We start from the raw sequence: 22532 nt of genomic DNA on the forward strand, positions 1-22532 counted from the left end.
GCTCATGGCTTGTACTTTTCATCTCCGATTCTGAGATCCCTCTCACCTGAATTATCATCTCTAAAATACACTGGATATGAAATTGTTCTGAAAAGCTTTCTCAAAACCAAATAACAGGCATAGTTTGGGACTGTCAGCATAGTTGGAGCTGTCAACACAGCACCATCCTGGCAGCGGGCACACCAGTGTGGGCTGGTTGGAGCCTGGGTGTGGCCCCATTGTACAGGTGGAAGAGAGACTCAGTGCTCCCCAGTTCCGCATTCTTCCTCCCCAGTGGGATAAGAACCCTCCTGGCCTCACAGGCATGTCAGAAAGACTCTGTGAGCTTCCTGGGGAGCACATGCCAACTGAAGCATCGCATTATTGTCACCTTTTAGAGGCACCTTATGTAGACTGTGTGGGTGTTAACAGTTGCTGCTATCTCAGATTCAGCAAACTGTGTGATTTATTCTTTATAAATTGGTAGTGGTGTGTCCTTGCTAATTATCATCCATAGTTGCCTTCACCTACCCCTTTGCTGTTTTGTTGAACTTTTTGCTTCACTGACGTTTTGTACAAAGTCCTACAGTAATGGAGGATGTTCGTTGCTAAAACTATCAGCGCTCACCCTTTGCAGCAGCTTCCTTTCAGCAGATGAATTGGCTGAGCAAGGTAGTGTTTAGGGCCGTGTTAACTGTTGTTTGCTTTCTTCCACTTTACAGGGAGCTTGACGGCTCTGGTGTGTCAGCATTCCATCACGCCCTTGGCCTTGCCCTGCAAGCTGCTCATTCCAGACAGAGGTATGCCATCAGGTCCTCCGTGCCACTGGCTCTCGGTGGGATCCCTGCAGTGTGTCAGGCACACCGTGTCAGGGATCCATAAAAACCCATTGAGAACAATCAGACATGAATTTTTTCTCTTTCACGTACTCTGTGCGTAAACCCTAAGAAGGTTGACTAGCTTACCCAAGTCAAGGAAAGAAGAGGGGCCCCATTGCGCCTGCGGTGAAAGCTTTCCATGAAGCAAAGATTCCTACCTCAAACATGTAGAATGCCTAAACTAAGACACCTTCAAGGTCATTTACGTTTAATTTTTTTGATTCTACAGAATCAGCAAAATGTTGATACTATTGAGGTTAGGTGCTGGGTGAACTGTTCTCTTTCTGTTTATGTTTGTTTGAAAATACGCGTAATGAAATAACACCATAGCATAGTGGTGTGATCTGACCGTGTGTCCCCAGTTTCCCTGATGATCATTCATTTAAATTCATTCAGAGTCAGTGAGCCATTTTGTGGGACCATATCGTCTCAACTTTGGCTCAGAATGTGGTGATAGTTTCTCTGGCTGGACGGTTGTCACAGACCAGTCCTGTCACCGCCTGGAAATTCAGTCGTGAGTGTCTGACATTGTCGTGCAGATTCTTTGCCCATGAACAGGATTCATTCGTGCGTTTTTTTTGCTCCTTCCTGCAGATCCGTTGGAGGAAATAGCCGAAAGTTCTCCCCAAACGGCGGCCAACTCAGCGGCCGAGCTGCTGAAGCAGGGGGCAGGTCAGTCACTGGCTGTACTTCCCACCCCTCCTAGTTATGGCAGAAATGGGAGTCAGACACAGCTTCCTCTCCCACCTTCGCTCTGGGGTTCCCTTGCTGTGTGTTGGAAGGAGGTTTCCTCTTATAGAAAGCTGCCACAGGGGCTGGGTGGGGTACCAAGAGTCAGCCACAGACCAGGACTCCACAGGCAGGAAATAGCCTTCTGACTCGAACCAGACCAGACTCAGTGGAATAAATGTCAAGTCCTCTGTGTAGTTTGAGGGAAATGTAGTAAGACAGGGCGTGGGTGACCTGTCCCGCCAGCTGTACGTGTAAAAGTCTTCCGGAGATGTGACTCAGTACATCGCTGGAAATGAGCCGACAGTTTGACCCATGCTGCCAGCAGCCCAGGGTGACACAGACGCCCAGGCAGTGAGCTCTCCAGGGCACTGCGTTGTTTTTTATTAATAGACTTTATTTCTTAGAGCAGTTTTAGGATCACTTCAAAATTGAGGGGGAAGTACAGAGATTTCCCATATAACCCCTGCCCCACGCATGAGCAACCTCCCCCATTATCAACATCCACCATCGGAGAGGTACATTTGTACCACAGAGTGATGAACCTACGTTGACACGTCTTAGTCACCCCAAGTCCGTGGTTTACATTAGGGTTCACTCTTGGTGTTGTACATTCTGTGGGTTTGGACGAACGTATAATGACTATGTGTCCGCCATTACAGTATCTTAGTATTTTCACTGCCCAAAATATCCTCTGTGCTCTGCCTGTTCATCCCAGCTCCCACCCCCTGGCAACTACTGGTGTTTTTACTGCCTGCATAGTTTTGCCTTTTCCAGAATGTCATACACTTGGAATCACACAGCACGTAGCCTTTACAGACTGGCTTCTTTCACTTAGTAATATGCATTTTAGATTCCTCCATGTCTTTTCATGGTTTAATAGCTTATTCCTTTTTAGTGCCAAATAATATTCCATTATCTGGATTTACTACACTTTATTTATCCACTCACGTACTGAAGCCCATGTTGGCTGCTTCCAAGTTTTGGCAATTATGAGTAAAGCTGCTGTAAGCATCCGTGTGCAGGTTTTTGTGTGGACATAAGTTTTCAGCTCCTTTGGATAAATACCAAGGAGCACGATTACTGGATTGTGTGGTCAGAGTGTGTTTAGTTTTATAAGAAATTGGCAAACTGCCTTCCAAGGGGCTGTCCCATTGTGCATTCTCACCAGCATTGGATGAGAGTTCCTGCTGCTCCACATCCTCATTAGCATTCGGTGTCGTCAGTGTTCTGGATTTTGGCCATCCTAATGGGTGCATAGTGGTATCTCATTGCCATTTTAATTTGTATTTCCCTGATGACACTATGTGAAGCATCTCTTCATAGGCTTATTTGCCATCTATATATCTTCCTTGGTGCTGTCTGTTAAGGTCTTTGGCTCAGTTTTTTAAATTGGGTTTTTTTGGTGTTTGGTTTTTACTTTTTGTTTGGTGAGGAAGAGTGTCCTTGAGCTAACATCTGTTGCCAGTCCTCCTCCTTTTGCTTGAGGAAGAGTGTCCCTGAGCTAACTTCTGTGCCAATCTTCCTCTATTTTGTATGTGGCCCACCACCACAGCATATCTTGATGAGCAGTGTGTAGGTCCACACCCGGGATCCTAACCCACGGACCCCAGGCCACCAACGTGGAATGTGCAGACCCAACCACTGTGCCCCCAGGCCAGCCCCTTAATTGGGTTTTTTATTTTTTTCTTACTGAGTTTTAAGAATTCTTTGTATATTTTGGGTAACAGTCCTTTATTAGGTGTCTTTTGCAAATATTTTTTCCCAGTCTGTGGCTTGCCTTTTCATTCTCTTGAGAGAGTTTCCCACAGAGCAGAACTTTTTAATTTTAAATTTAGTTTTGAAATCCAATTTATCAATTCTTTCTTTCATGGATTATACCTTTTGTATTGTATCTAAAAACTTATCACTAAACCCAAGGTCATCTAGATTTTCTCCTCTATTGTGTTCTAGAGTTTTATTACAGTTTTTGTTTTACATTCGGTATCCATTTTGAGTTAATTTTTGTGAAGGGTGTAAGGTCTCTGTCTAGATTCGCTTTTTTATATGTGGACGTCCAGCTCCATTTGTTGAAGAGATCATCTTTGCTCCATTTTATTTCCTTTGCTCCTTTGTCAAAGACCAATTGACAATATACATGGGTGGTCCTATTTCTGGGCTCTCTATTCTCTTCCGTTGATCTATTTATCTGTTCTTTCACCAATACCACACTGTCTTGATTACTGTAGCTTTAAAGTGAGTTTTGAAGTAGGGTAGCATCAGTCCTCCAACGTTGTTTTTCTCCTTCAATATTGTGTTGGCTATTCTGGGTCTTTTGCCTCTCCATAAAAACTTTAGAATTAGTTTGCTGATATCCATAAAATAACTTGCCAGGATTTTAATTGGGATTGCATTGGATCTACAGATAAATTGGGAAGAACTGACGTCTTGACAACATTGAGTCTTCTTGTCCATGAACATAGAATGTCTCTCCATTTATTTAGTTCTTTGATATTTTTCATCAGAGTTTTGTAGTTTTCTTCATATATATATATCTTGTACATATTTTATTAGATTTATACCTAGGCATTTCATTTTTGGGGGTGCTAATGTAGATGGTATTGTGTTTTTAATTTCAAATTCCACTTGTTCTCTGCTAGTAATTTGGAAAGTGATTGGCTTTTGTATATTAACCTTGTATCCTGCAACTTTGCTATAATTGCTTAGTAGTTTTAGACCATGTCACTTTTGCAGCATTAGATGCTGTCCTAGTGGCCCCAGTTTAAGAGGGTTATGGAAAAGCTAGAGACCACAGGGCTCTTGTGGGCCTGCAGCTGTGAGGGAGAGCCATAGCTAGAGAGGACAATAGGGCCCCCTGACTTCAAAACCCTGAATTTCCCCCATTGGAGATCTTTCATCAAAAGTAGATGTTTACTGTCAGAAATGTTGGAATGGGAATTTCTGAGTCTGGGGGAGGATTGGACAGAAACACCTCCATCTGTACCTCATATGTGTAGACTACTTTAGAGTTGTGACTCTGTGATGGAGGTATATGCAATATATAGGTATTTTCTTGTAATTTCCTCCATACAGTCTGCATTATTCTGTGCAGTTTTTCTCTGTAAAACTACACATCACTATGCCTATCACCCAGCTGATGTAAAATCTCTCTGGTTTCAAAAGGAATGTTTTAGAGTTTAACTCACTTTAGACCATCCTTGAAGGATAAGTTATCTGTGGTCAGAAGAAAGGTGACAGGAGTTTGTGCAAGTCTGCTAGAACTTGAAGCTCCAAACGAACAATGTAGCTATGCCAGTCCTGGGTTCAAGTCCAGGCTTTTTGACTTGAGGGTTTTGACCTCTGGTAAATCACTTAGCCCTGCAGCCCTCAACATGGTAAAAATAGTAATCTCTCCCCAACACAGATGACTAGGACTTTGAAAAATGCCTTGGGAACTATAACCTGGTCACATAAGCTATTGTTGTATTCCTGCCGCCCCACTTTCATGTAAAAACCCTTTCTCTGGCCCGAGAGGAATGGCTTCTCCTGTGCCCTTATCCTTTCCCTGCGTGGGCCCAGCTGGAAGGGCTGATCCTGAGCGACAGTCCCCACACCAGAGACGAGCTCACAGGCCCCAGGTGGTTTTCGGTCGTCCATGCAGCCCACGAGGGCTCGTAGCCTCCTCATGTCAAAGCAGTAGCTTTCAGGGTTTCTCTCTAAGCTTCAATGTTACGTAACATTTTTGCAATAGATGTTGAATTAGTGGGTCAGTGGATTAGTTGATTATAATCAGGTACCTAGTAACGCTTATTTTTAGATATTAAAGACTTTTCTTCTGTTCTGGCTTATCACTTTGAAGTACTCTATCATCTTTTTAAATAACATATGGCACGTGTCAGTAACTCTAGATGTTCTGTTTGTGGGAGAGGTGGGTCTTCCTAGGGACAGGACTTTCGCCAGAACCTGGAGCCCATCTGAGTCGGGCATTTACATGTGAGGGTTCAATTATGACTGCATTGAGCTTGTGTCTTTATAAAATCTGTCGTTTCTAAAACACATCAAGAGGTTTACATTTCTGTCCAGCTACCTTCACAGCTGATGAGGCACAGACTCGAGTCAGGACACAGAACTGTGGCTGGAGGAGTGAGGACGCTGCCAGGAGCATCCAGTGCCGTCCTCCTCCGGGAGGGTCTCAGGGTTTTGGGAACAAGTGCAGACACTGTGGTCGGAAGCCAGTCAGACTGCTGGTCTCTGATCTCCTCAGGGACTTTGAGTGGGTTTTTTTTCCTTAAACTAAATTTCATTTGTTGCCCTAATTCACTTAGAATCCCGGGCTCCTGGCCTTGCAACAGCTCTTCGAGATCCTCTGGTCCCATTTCCTCATTGTAAAGCTGAGGAAGCCGAGACTCAGAGTGTGAGCGGAGTTGAACGGCGCCGCACGAGGGGCGCAGACTTTCAGTTCTCGTGGGTTTAATCCTTTCCATCTGATACCAAGGCTGTTATGGGTCATTCCAGTATCCAAAACAACTTCTGCTTCTGTTTTCAGCCCCGCTCTTACTGGGTTCTTGTTGAAGCAGCAGAATGCAGTATAATTCTGAAAAGAAGGGCCTTTTTCCAGACTTCTGGCGGATTTCCCATACGTGTTAGGGTTGTGTTTTTACCTTGCCACATTGTAAAGTATATTCTCTCTATTAAAGTACTATGTGTTCTTTAAATTAAAAAAAGGAAGCTAGATAGAGAAAAGAAAGAGAAAAATGAATTACTCAAAGACCTGTTACCCTGTCCAGCCACTGGATGTTTCTCCTTTTCTCATTGCATAAGAAGTTCACCCACAGATTTTGCAAACACAACATCAGTCTCATTTTGCGTGGCCGTGTAACGGTCTGTCGTGTGAGTCAGCTCTGTCCGGCTCCTCATTCTGCTTCTTTCTAACTTCTCAGTACTGTAGAGGATGCAAGGCTGCCTTTCCACATTCCTTCTTTTTTCTGAATTCTGGAATGTTGCCTTAGGACACATTCCCAGAAGTGGTAGGACGGGGTGAGAACGGGTTGGGTGAGAACCGGTGGACCGGAGACTCTCCTTGCTCACTGTGGGTGTGACAGCTGCTTTCCTGGACGGTGTCACACGAGACACCACAGCTCCTCAGCCGCACCCCGGCGTGAGCGCTGGTCAGGAGAATTGGGCAGTCTTGGGCCAGGCCCAGTGGGACAAGCGCAGCAGTGGCCCCGCAGGCCCACCTGTCCTCTACTGGAGAGAGCAGGGGCTCTGGGGACAGGTATGTGCACTCAGAGCTGCCCCCGATGTGCCTTGGTGGGTGGCAGTGCCCCTTCTCTGCTCTGAGGAATGACACCATAGTTCCGCACTGGAGAGATGTCCCCAAACACCAGGCTCCCGCTGCTCCTTACCAAAGGGCCATTTGTGATGCTGCGAGGAAGCACAGGGGTCTGGGTCATGGCCGCCTGCGGTTGTAAATGTGCCCCCGATCCAGCTGGTGCCCATTTTGTGGGATTTCATTGTAGTTAGATCAAAATTTTCTTTTTTTTCTCTTTTTGTAACTGAATGACTAGCATAACAGTGATAGTAATGGAATCAAAGACAGCATATTCACCCTCCTAAAATCAGCTGTCTTAACTTTTCCAGGCATCCTTCCAACTCCTTTTCATACACACACATGCTTTTTATTATATAGTTCTAATCATAGCACAGATACAGTTTTCATTCTGCTTTTCCCATTAACCTCTAACGTTTTTCACGTTGCTATACAATTTTCATGATTACTATTTGCTGGTTGCTTGCTATTTCATTGAAGGGCTAATTTAACCATTCCCCTATTTTGGGACATAATTTGTTTCCAGCTTTTCCCACCATGGTGAGTATGTGGCTCAAATATCTTGACCTTTGGGTTATTGTCTCACGTGGAGATATTTCCTTTCTCAGTCTTCCCAGAAGTGGGCCATCTAGGTTACCGAGTGCAGGCATTTCTTCTGATCCTCCTGATAAATATTGCCAGGTTACCATCCAGAATGGCTGTCCTGGTTGACACCGTCATTCCATAAAAGCACCTCTCTCATCAAAGCTTTGGAGGCACTGAGCATTGGGCAGTTGCAATATTAAGGACTTTTACTACCTTGCTCTGTTTCCCAAGGTGACACAAGTAAACCCCTCAAGTCCAGTCAGGAGCTGAAGGGCAGGTCAGCCACCAGCCGGGCAGCTCTGCTCTTCTCACCTGGCACCGGCAGATGAGGGCAGTGTGGCCAGCTGGAAGGAGGGGAGCTGTAGAGAAGGGCAGCGCTAGCCATGGAAACTCAGCCATTCAGGAGGGGCCTCTCTGATTTCTAGCTGCCTCTCAGTGTCTCCCTGGGCGAAAATGTGCAGAGGTGACAGTGACCTTCTAAAAGATGCCTCTGCTGCCAGGACAGTCCCATGGGACTGTTAGGAGGCACTGTCTATGGCTGAGGAAAATCACACTCAGATGCCTCACAGTAACATTAACAGCTCACCCTCAGGAATGTGATAGGAAATTTCTCACTGAGCGCGTGTCCTCCTCTCGGTGCCTGGTACCTGGTAGGTTCTGGTAAACACGGCAGGAGTCAGCATGAAGGTGCCTGGACACCCAGGAGCTGCAAGGCTTCTGGCATATTTCTTACTGTCTCTAGGCCTCCATTTCCTCATCTCTAAATCGGGGATGATAGAATCTTCCTCATAAGACTGAGGTGTGGATTTATGAGGTAATCTCTGTAAAATGTTTAGCCGAGACTGATACAGAAGTGTTATAATGAGCAGCATTACGTGAAGCTCCAAGAAACGAATGCAATTATGTTTGAGGTAGAAACTTCTCTTTACATTTTGATAATGGCACAATGCCCTTCTAATAATTATGGGGGTGCAGCATCAAGCCCTTTTTCGTGAGAGAAAGTGAACTGTCGACTAAACTTCATAGGAGAAAGTTGGTGTCTCAGGTGAGACTCGCTGGTGATCCTGAGTGTGGGGAGCCCTGTTCAGAGGAAGGGGCACGCCTTTCAGTCTTTCTCTTGCGAGTGCTGGGCATGCAGTGACACCTGCTCCGGAAACATCGTCACCCGTCTTTGGGCTGCTTGCTTCTTGGGGGTTTTCTGGTATTGGCTGCCTTTCCTCAAGACTCGGCCTTTCCAGTTGGGCTTCTTCTGGTGAATCCAGATTCTGGAGAGCTTTTCACCGCTGCCCTCAGTGAGGCACCCCTGGACCCGCCCTCACACTCACCCCCGGACAGAGGAGGGGCTTCGCTCCTCTGCTGAACTTGCTGGTGCAGACCCCGGGTCTTGCTGTCTCCCCATCACAGTTACTCTGTGTGCTCACTGAGCAGGGCCTTCTGAATCCTCAGAGCTTCTCAAACTTTAAAAACTAGCTATGAATTGTAGCATCTGCCGTGGAGAGAATGCATGGTTAGCGGCTCAGCACAGTCCTGCGTCTTGCGTGGGGCCGGCCTATGCCGTTTCTGTTCATCTGAACCCATCCATGTGGGGGCGCTGGCAGCGCACGTGGCGACAGGCATGTTTTCTTCTGGGTCTCAGAAGTCGGGGTTATGGGGACCTGCTCCACGGCCGTGCCTCCCAGAGACCCTCCCAAAAGAGAGCAGCGCAGTGAGGTCACAGCAGTCATTTGATTGCTCGGGTCCCAGGAATCATTTTCTTTTCTGTCTGGTGAAAATCTAGAGGCCTTTAAACATGGAGTTACAACGTCTGAGACAGTCACATGCAGAGACTGGCATCCAGCAGGCCAGGAGAACGGATCTGTTCCTGGAGAGGACGCAGTCGAGGTGGTGGTCCGGGCCAGGTCAGGGCTCCACTTCAGGCAGAGTCCAAGTGTCTTGTGGGTCACACTGAAGTCCCATGTTGGCTTCGGCTTGATCTGCAGGGATCCAGGCTTAGAGGGCCATCTGGCTGTTTACAAAGCCCTGTTCACTCTCAGCTGTTTGCTTCCCCCAGGAACAGACCACCGATGACAAGCCCCTAGCCCCTCGGCAGCGTGGGGAGCAGGGGTGGGACACAGACAGAACTGGCTGTCCTGGGTTTTTCACAGGCTGTGATCTGAGTTACCACAAATCGCTCACTCTCAGCAGCTCTTTCTGGACGCCCACCACTTTCAGAACTCTGAGCAGGGTGGTTGTTTGGGGTACAAGACTGCATGCTCCCCTCTCAGACACTTCCTTAGCTACAGTTGTGGTTGGGCTCTAATCCCTCCCAGACCCCTACTGAGGCTGCGGAGGTGCCTCCAGCACCAGCTGGGGACACCAGGTGTAAATAATGCAGCAGGGGTGAAAGCTCATCCTGGGGCCAGTGGGAGGGGTGACCTGTTTATCCTCCTTATCTGCCTTGGGACAAGTGTGTCTCTGGGTCACTCACTCTCTACGCCTTTGGAATTAGGCAAAGGGCGTTTGCCTTAAATGCATCCAGCACAAGCTATATGTGCGAGTCATTCATCAACCCCAGGGACACTGCTGGTGACTGCCCATGTGTCTGACAGATGGGTTAACAAGCTGCCCCTTGGTGTCTTGCAGCCTGCAATGTGTGGTACCTGAACTCTGTGGAGATGGAGTCCCTTACCGGCCACCAAGCTGTCCAGAAGGCCCTGAGCATCACCCTTGTCCAGGAGCCGCCTCCCTTGTCCACAGTCGTGCACTTCAAGGTGTCAGCCCAGGGCATCACCCTGACGGACAATCAGAGGAAGTGAGTGTGCCCAGGCAGCCAAGGCTGCGTGCGGGGGTAGGGTTTATGTCTCACCTGGGCATTAGACTCTGCCAGCTCTGCTCATCACCTAGATGGTGCTTCTGGGCGGGTTAGTGGTCATCAGGCAAAAGTAGTCAGTAACCCATGGGGCCAGCCCTGTGGCCTAGTGATCAAGTTTGGTGTGCTCTGCTTCAATGGCCCGGGTTTGTTGGTTTGGATCCTGGGTGCAGACCTATACCACTTGTCAGCTATGCTGTGGCAGTGACCCACATATAAAATCGAGGAAGACTAGCAACAGATGTTAGCTCAGGGCTAATCTTCCTCAGCAAAAAAAAAAAAGTAGTAACCCAACGTCCATCCAGGCTTTCCTCTGTCATCAAATTTGTCCCACAAGCCACATATAAACTATTAATATTTGGTCCAAATGCTTTTTTCTTAGGAATCAGTAAAATATATATATATATTTGGACCTTTGAGTGTCACACACATGTCTAATGTGCAAATGCAAAAATCTTTGAAATCTTTTCTGTCAAAACACTTGGAGATTATGATCGAATCCACTTGTCTTTGATTCAGTATCATTACTTCTGTGTGGTCATCCCATTTCAGATGAGAGTGTGACCTTGACAGATATTATTTCTGTATCTAAATAATATTAATTATTATTTAATGACAGTAGAAGAATATATAAGAACAATTAATATTAAAAATTAAACATTATCTAGATATTATGTTATAATTTAAATGTGATCTAGATAGTATTTGAATATCCATATAACAATACTATTTCAGTCTCAAGTGACTTTCATGAGAGTTGTCACTGAGTCGGTTCTCCTTGAGCAGATGTTCCAACAGGAGCATTTTTGGAGCCCCGGCCTGAGCAAGGAGCAGCGTCGGGTATACGGACAGAACATCTCAGGATCAAAGGCATCTCAGATGCAGTTATTACTTATTAGTTGTGGAAACAGCCTGGTGTGATTGATAAGGGAGCCAGGTCGTCAACCATGAAACCAGAGTGACGGCAGGAGCTTTAAGGGGCTGCAGCCACTCCCCTCGTGTCAGCCAGGGGACAGAGCTCAGACCAGGTACTCCTGGCACCACGGAGCCCTTCATGCCTGCCCCAGAGCTGGTCCCGAGCGTGGGGAGGTCTCCGGCCCCCTGCTCTCAGGGTGAAGCATTTTGGGGGGTTTCACTCATAAGCCTTCACCAGCTGAGGAAAGGCGTGTTGGGGGACGTGGGCTCTGCTGCTCAGATCTGGTCCCCTTGCCCCCCACCTCTTACTAGCAGCGTGACTGTGGGCAGGTCCTTCACCCCGTGACACTCAGTTTCTTCGCCTTTCCAACTGCACTGAAGTAACGGTCTCGGGATTTTAGTGACTCGAATGAAATGTCTGGCAGGTGCCCACACGGCCGAAGGGTGGGCCCACCGTCTGGTCAGGAAGCACAGCTTCTTTGTTCACAGCATCTCTGTTCCCTCCTGCCAGCCCCATGCTTTTTCTATATCTCATTTCACTGTGGCCTTATAAATCCTAGGGGTAGGGCATGTCCACGGCATTTAGGGGCTGTTCTATTGCAAGAGACAGAATCTGGATTCGGCCTGGCTGGTGCCGACAAAGGGGCTCTGTCCTCCCCTACCACCATCGTTAGCAGGCAGCAGGGAGGGTGCTGCCAGCCTCAGGAGTCCCTGACCGAAAGATGTCCAGGCCCTGCCCAACCCTTTCCCATGTGCTGGCCTCTCTTTCTTCCTGATGAGCTGTCTCCCTGCACCAGGAGCAAAGCCACTAGTGTGAGGGGACACTGCCCCTTCCCCAGGAGGAGGAGGGGCCAGCCAAGCAGGGCACCGGGCACGGGGCCTCGTGCCCACATGGGCCTGGGGCAGGCGGTGCTCACAAGAGTGGGGAAGGCTGGCAGGTGAAACAAAGGACTCTGTGCTGTGAGCCAGGACGAGCAAGGAGGGGTCCTCTGGTAGTGCCACCAGGACCGTGGTGGCCCGGCGTTACCGGTACCTCCTGGTGGGATGAATGTGCACAGAGCTTGACGGCTCACCATGCGCCATCAGATTCGCTGTGGTGCCTGATTTAGATTCCTGTCCTGGAGAGGGCAGGCCACTCCCGGTGCCCTTGCCACAGGCGGGGAAAGGAAGGCTGGAGACACTGGTGGTTCCCCGAGATGCTGGTGGGAAGGTCAGGTGTCACTCACCGTCCTCCTCCGTCTGTCGGACTCTTCATTCTGACTCTGTCCACCGGGCGGCTGACCACTCACGATTTCACTGCAAGGCTCCCCGTCATCTGCAGCTTGCTTCTGTCCCGAGAACCGCTCTGCCCGGCTTCCTGGGTCTGCCGACTAATGAGCAGACTCTCTGCTCTTCTCTCCAGACGACTAGTAAAGCGTAGAGTAGGCTCTGCCCCGGATCTCCTCATGGGGGCCCTGCCCGGTGCCTCATGGACACCTTGAAGCCCCAGTAACAGATTCTTCCTCCCCGTGTCCCTCCCCACAGGCTCTTCTTCCGGAGGCACTACCCCGTGAGCAGCGTGATCTTCTGTGCATTGGATCCGCAAGACAGGAAGTAAGAAATGTGTATTTTTATTAAGCAACACATATACTTTCTTTTCTCCTGTGAGTTAATTTTTAAAATAACATAAATCTTATCTTTTTTCCTTTCCTTCACAAGGTGGATCGCAGACGGCCCGAGCTCGAGGTGAGTTGCCCGCCCGTCTCAGTCACACCCCAAAGGTGGATCCTGATCCAAACTTCCAAAGGGCCTGGCGGGGAAGTGACTGACTGGTGCCAGCGGGTTTGGGTTTTGCTTTAAACAAAGATGGAAGTGTTCTCCTTGTGAAGAAGGGGCCTGTGGAGGGTTAGCTTTGGTGCTTTCTCCTCCCTGAATGTGAGCTGTTTACCACTGGCCCATGAAGTGTGGTGTAAATAGTGGGAAGCAGATGGCGCCATTCTGGCCGTTCAGGAACCGGTGTGGATGGCAGTGATGTTGCGGTCAGGGCGTTAGGAGGCCGGCCTGTCTGTGTGTGAGCAGGAAGGAACAAATGTTCGGGGTTTAGCAGACATAGGGAGCACCGTCTCATCCTGCCCTCCCTCCGTGGCGGGCCGGGCCGGGCCAGTCCGGGGCAGTGTGGCCTCAGAACCCTCGAGACTGTCCGCGCTCCCACGGGCGACCGCTTCTGTGTAACCTAAATTGGAGAACCATGGATGTTGAGTCACAGGTGTCCTTTCCTAGGATTCTTCTCTCACATTCCTTGTTTGTCTCGGGATCTGATCAAGTGCCTGGAGGCCTCCCCAGTCCCCAGGTGGGGCCGTGCCCTGCTGCCCTGACCTCTGGCGCACAGGGCTCACTGCCCTTCCAGCAGTCTGGAATGTGCGACCTCGTCGGGGTACTGAGTGCCGCCAGCCAAATCCCTCCCATGGTGTGGAAACCACTGAGCTTAAACAAAAAATTCCTTCATTTTCCTAAGAAGGAGAAGAAAGGACTCTGCCAGGGGTTTGGATACGGACAATGGCAGCTATTGTGTAAGTTCGGGGCTCATGAGAGCTATTCAGATAAAGGCTTCAATTCTTCTGAGAAAAATAATTAGACACACTGTTCTCTTAAGAGTTTCCTTAACTGCTGTAGTTTGTAACTCAGGCGTACGAGGCTGAGAAGGGAGCCCCTGGCGTGTTTTCCCTCCCGTGGCCCCAGTGGGTGGGAGCATCGACATCCAGGCAGGGCTGGCTGCATCCCGCTGCATCTTGCAACCAGGCTGGGGTGTTGGTAGCCCCGCAGGCTGCGCTCCCATCTGCTCTGACTGCTTGGAGCTCAGGGATCTGCACTGACAAGCCTGTGGAGAATTCGGGACGGGCAGGGAGAAGTGGCTTTGGTGCGAGTCCCAGACCACTCACCTGCCGTCACCCTCAGGTTCTTCACCTGCAAAGTGGGAGCAACAGCATCCTGCCTGCAGGGTTGTGAAGTGGGGAGAGAAGGTGTGGACAGGTGTCTGGCAGGTGTGTGGCCCCTGGCAGGTTTCAGATAAGTGGCAGGCTGAGGTGGTAGGAGCAAGCGAGGTTCGCGCCCACACCCGGGCCTTGCAGGTTGGGACACTGGCCTCTGACCTCAGCTTTCTTTTTGCAGAGTCTTTGGATTTGTGGCCCGGAAGCAAGGCAGTGCCACAGACAACGTGTGCCACCTGTTTGCAGAGCATGACCCTGAGCAGCCCGCCAGCGCCATCGTCAACTTTGTGTCAAAGGTCATGATCGGCTCCCCTAAGAAGGTCTGAGCCCTTTACAGCCCAGTGACTCCTGAGGGCTAGGGCGGCCCCCACTGTGTAGCCAACTGTGACCCTGACATCCCCAGCCCAGGAGGGGACGGGGCTCCTCCAACTTTACAAACACAAGAATAAATAGCCCCGCCGTTACTGGCCTCTCCCAAAAGAAACTGCTCCCCGACACTTTTCTGTCACCGAGCGCTTTCTGAGTGGAAGAAGGCAGCACCAGGTGCACCCTCCCAGGCTCCATGCTGGAAAGGACCATTCAAGAAGACGGGGTCCCTGTGTCACTTGCACGACGGTCTTTGTGGCAAGGAGGGGCACCCAGTGGTGCTGTGCTCTGCTATGGCCCTGAGTGACCAGCGGCGCCTCACCGTCACCGTCGCCATCACAGAGTGCTCCTGTCCATCTGACGCCCCAGAGGGAGGCCTCTGTCCTCCCACGATGAAGATGCTGATGAAATTGAGAGGGAGTGCATGTTTGATGAAGGTTCGTGCAGGTCAGGCCCTTCCGGAATGCTGGCGTCATGAGCAAGGGGACAACATGATGGGCTGTGAGGACGAGGGAGATCACCTGATCACTCAGGGAGGGGCTCTGTGATGCCAAAGAGCCTCACCCTCGTGTGGCGACAGCTCCGGCCTCCCGCTCACACTCCTGGTCTGCGTGGTGCGCTGGGCCGTGAGAGGAAAAAGTAAGAAGATGGAAGTAAAACGCCATTTCCAAATAATTTATATTTTACTTATGCCAAATTATTTATGATAACAATTTGCCATTGCTCTCCTCTACTGGTGTCTAAATGCTGCAGCTGCCAGGCTGGGGTTTTAGGAGGAGCATCCGTCCCGTGTCAGATGCACCCGAGATAGAGGGTGCATCACTCGTCAACGATGCTGTGGACCATCTCCCACGTGCAGCTACCAAAAGGCGGTTTTGCCTCAGGCATCCTACCCCAACATTGATCATCGATATGTCATCTCCAGGCTGCAGATGCCGTCTTTTCTGGGGAGGAAGGTTCTGGAAGGGTGGGACACACTTCGGTGTACACTCAGCTGTTCTTGGTCATCTTGGGGCCAGGTAGAGATTGCCCAGAGCACTGCTGCCTTTTGGAAGCTCTCGTCTGTCTCGTCCACACCTATTGACTCCTGTTGGGATCTTGTGTGTCTCTGGCATCCTGAGCAGGGAGAGGAAGATGAGAATGAACCTCAGTCCTTCCAGGCTATTTTTGAAGGCCACTTTTCTGCACCACCTTAGCCCGGCATCGGGTGCGCTGTATACGCTGACACGAGTATTGTAGTGCCGTGGTCTGTCTGCCTGAATCCATCCATGGTCAGAGGTTTGGGAGAAGCCAATGGTCCTATAAATCCCCTGGAGCGACAGATGGAGCTGGGCAGCATCGTGATAATGTCCTGGTCTCCCTCCCCATAACCCAGGGCACGCCACAGGCCCTCGATCCACCATGAACAGGCCACTCGGCTCTGTTTTCCACGTTAGGCACCAGCTCTCCCATCGCCCAGGAATCACTGGCGTTGGGATCGTGCTGGAGTTTGGAAATGTGCTTTGTGAATTCTCTGTTTTGAAGTGGGGCAGAGACAGACTTGGCGATGAGCAGAGTTGCAGTCGCCGAATTGCAGTGGGCATTGTGTGCGTGCGTGTGTGTGTGTATAAAAGTAGGTGAATGAACGAGTCCACTGTTTAGCTCCTATTGATGCACCAAACGCAAGTGCCTCATTTCTGTGCCAAATGTTTGCCTTGGTCTTTGAGGACCTTCTTTCCTGACACGTGTTGGCGTGGCTGTTAAAGGGAACGTGCTGACATCTCCCAGGGCCCTGAGGTCTTGGTCCTTGGTGGAGGCATCTAGCATTTTCGTTTTTCACTCACTGCAGGAATCCGGCCCAGGGGACTAAGGTTTGTGCTGTCCCCAAGAGGTGCCTCATCCTGAGATGGCTTATACCCAAGTTTGACCCAAAGACTGTAGGCTGGGTCCCTTATCCTCCTGATGAGGGAAGAGAGGGCTCATGTAGAAATCAGAGCGAGGGAGGAGCATGGGACTCAGGAGCCTGAGCTGCCGGAATCACAGACATCAGGGCCTCCTGCAGCAGTCCTCGTCAGAGCGTTCGAGAGGCCACGCACATTTGCCTTTTAAACCGACCTTTACTCTCAGTGGTCAAGGGTGTCCGGAAGTTTGCTCCAAGCAAATGGCTCCCCCTGAGGAGCCAAAGGAAGCCGATACCCCAGTTTCTGACGAGCTGGTACGACAGGTCTCTTCGTGTGTTACATGTGCGTTAAACGGAACAAGATGAGTCCATGAACTTTGTGCTCAGACTGCGGCGAGCCCCACCGCCAGTTCTGGCTCCTGGGCACACAGGGGAAGGAAGCTTTGCCAGGCATCTAGCCTCTGGGACACCAGTGGGCACAGGGGTGCTGTCCCGGGGAGTTCGCGAGAACAGCACCCCACGAGGGTCGCAGCCAGGGTCCTGTTAACCTGCTCATTAACCATGCGCTGTACTCCTCCAGTGTTAGCCTATAACCATGTTAAGTCCTACCGCATTTAAGGGTCTCCGTGTGTATCCTCAGCATCAAAGACCTCGTCGTGTCTCCTAATCTGCCTTACCTATTAGTGGGTATTTTTACTTTTCTTATATTGTAAAAAATATATCCAGTATGTAAATGAATGTCCTATAAATCCTTTGTATAGTCATTTTCTCTGCTCTTTAAATATCATCTCTATTCAGAGTATAATAAAATTATAAACTTGGTAAGCCTCAGTGAGGCGGGCCATTTGTTTGTTGTGTTGGATGGAAGCGCCCCGAAGGGTGTGTGCAGGTGTGTGTGTGTGTGTGTGTGTGTGTGTTTGTGTGTGTGTGCAGGTATGTATGTGTGTGCATGCACGTCTGCCTGTGTGTGTTTATCTGGGAGCTTGAAGGGGATTGTTTATGGATTAGTGGATTCAGTTATAAATTCATCTGTGTTTGCCATCAGGAACATATTTTAAGATTTCTGCCCAGAAACTTTTGAAAAATTGTGTTAGGAGGTTTTAAGAATTTATAACGTGGCACTGATCATAGTTACTGATAGGTTTTAATGTTCAGTCCCTGATGGAACTTTTCAGGTGTCTACCGAGTTGGGCACTGAACTTGAATATAAAAAGTCTAGTGGGTTCACCTATTTTCTGAATAGGTGCTGGTGGCAGGCCCAGTGCCCTTCTGGCTCTCCTGGGCTAGTGGGGTTTGTCCCTCCAACCAGGTGGGGGCCCATAGTGCTGGCTTTCTGCTCCCTTGGGACTGGGCCCCTCTGTGGGTTGACCTCACTCCTGAGTTAGGTGATGTGGATACAAGACCCCACTGCCCTCATTTCCTCTGTGTCCTAAAGCCCAGAGCAGCTCTGTCACAGCAGGACGCAGAGTGGCTGCCAGACGTACCGGGGCCCACGTCTGTGTCACACCCAGGTGCCAGTGGGTGGACGGTCAGTGGGCCAGATGGGGCCCCACCTTCCTCTCTCACTGTAGGCTCTGGCACAGATGCAGTTACCGTCGTCCTCAGGCTCAGGGCTGAGGTATGGCCCTTTACGTAGCTTAACTCCCGTGACCGTTTCCTCTCCAAGTCAGGAAAGAAGAGTACCTGGGCTCGTTTTGCTCACAGACAGATGGTGAAGATTTCACTTAACTGTCCGCTGCCCACCCTGTGGCTGGTGCAGGGCTGCTACTTTCCCATCTGGTGAGTGGCAGAGGCAGCGTGTTTCATCTGCGTGTACTGGGAAGGTGGACTTGCAGTGGTCCCAGTGTTGATGCTAAGAGTGGAAGGCAGAGTGGGTGAAGGTGGGTTGTCTTGTCTGACAGGAGGCTCCCGCTGAGCCCTTGAAACCCTTGACCAGCATCACAGCAGGGAGTAAGGTGGGCAGGGAACCCTTTTGTTATGGTGTACTTTCCAAGAACACAGTCTGGATTTGTCATGATGGTCCCGAGCTGCCCAGAGGCCTGTTGGAGACCCAGTGACCACCAGGCCTTCCTGGAGAAGCTTCTGCCCTGTGCAGGAGTGTCATGCTTCATATTAATCACTTAGCGATTAATTAGTGCTGGGCATCTGGACCTTGTCCCCTTGGGGTCATGCATCTATTAGTGATGGGCACCTCGACCCCACCCACTCAGGGTCATGCATCTATTAGTGATGGGTACCTGGGTCCTTCCCACTTGGGGGTCATACATCTATTAGTGATGGGCATTTGGACCCTGCCCACTTGGGGTCATGCATCTATTAGTGATGGCCCCTCAGCCCTATCCACTTGGGGTCATCTATTAGTGGTGGGTGGCTGGGCCCTGCCCACTCAGGGTCATGGATTTATTAGTGGTGGGACCCTCAGCCACTCACCATCTGATCCTCCATCATGGTTTCTCATCTTCCTGTATAGATTTGTATGTGGTCAGCATGGTCATGGGTTGAGCTGCCCATGGCTGTGGGGGCCACATTTCACAGAGCAAGGGAATGGAGCAGGGCTCAGAGTTGAAATGAAGTTTCCAGGTGGGTTAGGGGGCCTGGGGTGGTGCTGGGGAGGGACATTTCATGACATGGGATTGGCTGTATCTGGACGCATTTGGACAGCAGAGCTGCTGAATTGGTAACAAGAAAAATGGTCCAAGAGCAAATGGCCTTAAAATTCCTAAAGAATCAGAGGCTACAGTGCCAAGCCCAGGCTGGGCGAACAGTGGGGGTGGGAGTGTCACTTTGGGGGGCTCCCAGCAAAAGGGATTCAGCCTCAACAGTTGGCCTGGCTCATGAAGCCTCTTTGTTTCCATGGATCTGAGATTTTCCTCCCCATTCCAGAGAGACCAGGTTGGTGGTAGAGCACCAGCAGGGTGTCCTGCCTGTCGACGAAAATAATCCATAACCAATCTATAAATGAAAATTTGGGAGAGTTTATTCTGAGCTAAAATGTGAGGACCATGGCCCGGGGCCTTTCTTCCCGAAGGAAGAAAGGGCACCGAAGAAGTGGGGTGCACAGAGTGGTTATATACCCCCAAACAGGGTGTTTCACATATGATTGAAATGTCGCTTTTACAATAGTTGCGAAACTGCTCTGTCAACACAGCAATTGATGGACACAGCAGGTAGGTTTGCTGTCTCGGTGAACACAGCAGGGTGGCAGGTCTGATGTCTCGAGCTGGGTGGTCACAGGTGAGCTGGGTGGTCATAGGTGAGTGCAGCAATCAGTTCCTAGCCTAAGGAAAGATGCTTATCCTTAAGGAAATGCCAATGTGGGGGTAAGTTGCACCTTTATCTTATGGCCATTTGTTCTTGCCATAGTAAATGTTTAAAGCAGATATATAATGCATGCTCAATGGCCATGGTCAGGCCCTTTTGGGGGAAAAAAACAAAGTCAGGCTGAATTAGGTTTACACCAAATGGCTTCCTCATGCACTCCAATATATCCTATTGCTTGCCATTTCTATTTGTCATGCTCCACTTAGGAAGCACACTGTGTCTGCCACAGGCAGAGGATCCCCCACAGCAAATGCTAGGCCAGGGACGCCTCTCAGGGCCATGGGCCTGCAGCCCCCTCCCTCACTGAGACACCCTCGACTTTCAGGAAACAGCATCAGGGACCAGCCAAGCCTCAGGGCACCAGGTAAGCCACGCAGACCGAAACTGCATGTAACGACTGTGATGGCTGAACTGTCAATGAGACTGCAGCCCAGCAGCCAGGATCTGGCACTACAACTAACCAGGGCCAGGCCCACTGACAAATAAGATTCAAATAGGACCCAGAGTCTCCTAACATAACTGCCACAATAGCGTGGATACAACAGAAAATTACCTATCCTACCAAGAACCAAGAAATTTGCAACATAGATGAGCAAAGACCATTAGTCAACGATGCCAACGTGACGATGAGTCAAGTGCTGGAATTACCTGGCAAGGATTTAAAGCAGACACTGAAACAATGCTTCAGTTAGCAAGTCTAAATTCTCTTCAAACAAATGAAGAAACAGAAACAGAAAACCACAGCAAAGAAATAGAAGTTATGAAAAAGAACCAAGCAGAAACTACAGAACTAAAACATACAAAACAAATTAAAAACCCACTGGAGGCTCAGTCGTAGATCGGAGACAACAGAGGAGGGGATTAGTGAACTTGAGGACAGAGCAGGAGAATGTCTGATCTGAACAGCAGAGACAAATAGACTTTAAAAAATGGGGGGTCCTGTGGACAATAACGAAAGATCCAAGATTTGTACCAAGTCCCAGAAGGAGAGGAGAAGAAGAGTGGGGCTGAGGAGTGCTTGAAGAAATGGCCCAAAACTCCCCAAATTCAGCAAAAGACACGAACTTGTAGATTCAAGAAGCTGAGTGGACCCCAAACAGAAGAAACAAGAACAACAAAACTATGTACAAGATTCAAATTAAACTTCTGACAAGTGAAGACAAAAAATCTTGGGAGCAGCTAGAAAGAAATGGGGGGTTATGTATAGGGACAAGCCAGTTTGAATAATGGGGGACTTCTCGTATTAAATCATGGAGGCCAGGAAGAAGTGAGACATTTTTCAAGGTTGAGAGAAATGGAACATCAACTGTGAATTCTATAGTCAGTGAAACTATCCTTCAGGAGTGAAGGAAAAACAAAGACATTCTCAGGCAAAGGAAAACTAAAAGAATTAGTTGCTTCAGGCCTACTCTTAAAGATTGGCTGAAGGAAGCACTTCAGATGGAAAGGAAATGATAAAAGAATCTTGTAGCATCGGGAAGGAAGAAGGAACAACAGAGAAAACAACTGACTGTTCTTCCTCACAAGTTTTGTAAATCAAATATGATTGGAATAAAAATAGCACCATGTGATAAGAAAAGGATGTTTCAAAGTGAGGAAGGTGCAGGAACCCAAATGGAGGTGACATTTCCACACTCTAACCCAAGTGGTGAAATGCTGATGCCAGCAGACAGTGATAAATCAAATATATGCAGTCCTGCGCTGCTTAACAATGTTTCAGTCAACGACCTCGCCTACGACGGTGGCCCCCTAAGATCAGTACCCTGGAGCCTAGTTGTGTGGTAGGCTGCACCATCCAGGTTTGTGAAGTACACTATGATGTTCGAACAACGACGAAGTCTCCTAATGACTCATTTCTCAAAACATGTCCCTGTCATTTAGCATGACTATATTGTAATAGCCAGATTACATTAAATTAGTGATTAAAGAAGTGATTTAACAACCACCACAGAAACTACACAGAAACATATACTCAATAGCACTAAATACATCAAAATGGAATCTTAAAAAATAAGCAATAGGTCTGAACAAAATGAGTGAGAACGCACTACCGTCGTTCTCATCGAAACTGAGGTCCGGCACGTTAGAAAGAAAAAAATAAGCAATAGGAAGGCAAGAAAACAGAAACAAAACGAAATTATATGCTGTTTACATGACACTTCAAATTGAGTAACATAGGTAAGTTGAAATTGGATGTAAAAAGATCTACCTTGCAAACATTAAAAAGGCAGAAGTTACTGTATTAATATCGAATAAAGTATCAGATATTTCTTTAGAGCAAAAATTGCTAGACACAAGGGGGGCATTATACAGGCATCAAAGTCAGTCCCAGAGAGACATGCCCATCCCATGTGTGCACTCATCACACAGCAGAGTCTCCATACAAGAGGCCACAGCTGGTGGAGCTAAAGGAGGCAGACAAGCCCACAGCCATAGCTGGGGACCCAGCACGCCCTTCTCAAGCTGACGGAACTTCCAGACAGAAGATCAGAAAGGACGTGGAAAATCGGAACAACACAAGCTGCCGACAGGATCTAGCTGACAAATACTGAACCTGACACGACAGCAAGGTACACCTTTTCTCAAGCGCTCATAGATCATACTCTGAGGCATAAAGCAAATCCCAACGATTGTAAAAGGACCGGTCCCCTACAGAGCATGTTCTCTGATCATAATGGAATCAAACTTGAAATCCATAACAATGTCCACAGTGAAAACAAATCTCTAAACACATGAAAATTAAACATCACACTTCTGG

General features: G+C 49.0%; 1 protein-coding gene and 1 pseudogene across 9 annotated transcripts in view; both read left to right on the forward strand.

Moving 5' to 3' along the window:
* Nucleotides 1-17284, forward strand: part of TNS3 (tensin 3) — a 260333-nt gene extending 243049 nt beyond the window's left edge. For all 9 annotated transcript variants that reach the window (XM_044778177.2, XM_070501724.1, XM_070501703.1 and 6 more), the window contains 6 exons: nt 702-779; nt 1452-1529; nt 10102-10270; nt 12767-12835; nt 12941-12967; nt 14390-17284. In XM_044778177.2, coding sequence (XP_044634112.2) covers nt 702-779; nt 1452-1529; nt 10102-10270; nt 12767-12835; nt 12941-12967; nt 14390-14534 — 566 coding nt within the window. In that variant the 3' untranslated portion in view covers nt 14535-17284. The remainder of the gene's footprint in view (nt 1-701; nt 780-1451; nt 1530-10101; nt 10271-12766; nt 12836-12940; nt 12968-14389) is intronic.
* Nucleotides 17285-21772: 4488 nt separating this feature from the next.
* On the forward strand, nt 21773-21851 carry LOC123289637 (small nucleolar RNA SNORD116; annotated as a pseudogene).
* Nucleotides 21852-22532: the final 681 nt, after the last annotated feature.

Source organism: Equus asinus, chromosome 1, assembly GCF_041296235.1.
Source record: "Equus asinus isolate D_3611 breed Donkey chromosome 1, EquAss-T2T_v2, whole genome shotgun sequence".
NCBI lineage: Eukaryota > Metazoa > Chordata > Mammalia > Perissodactyla > Equidae > Equus > Equus asinus.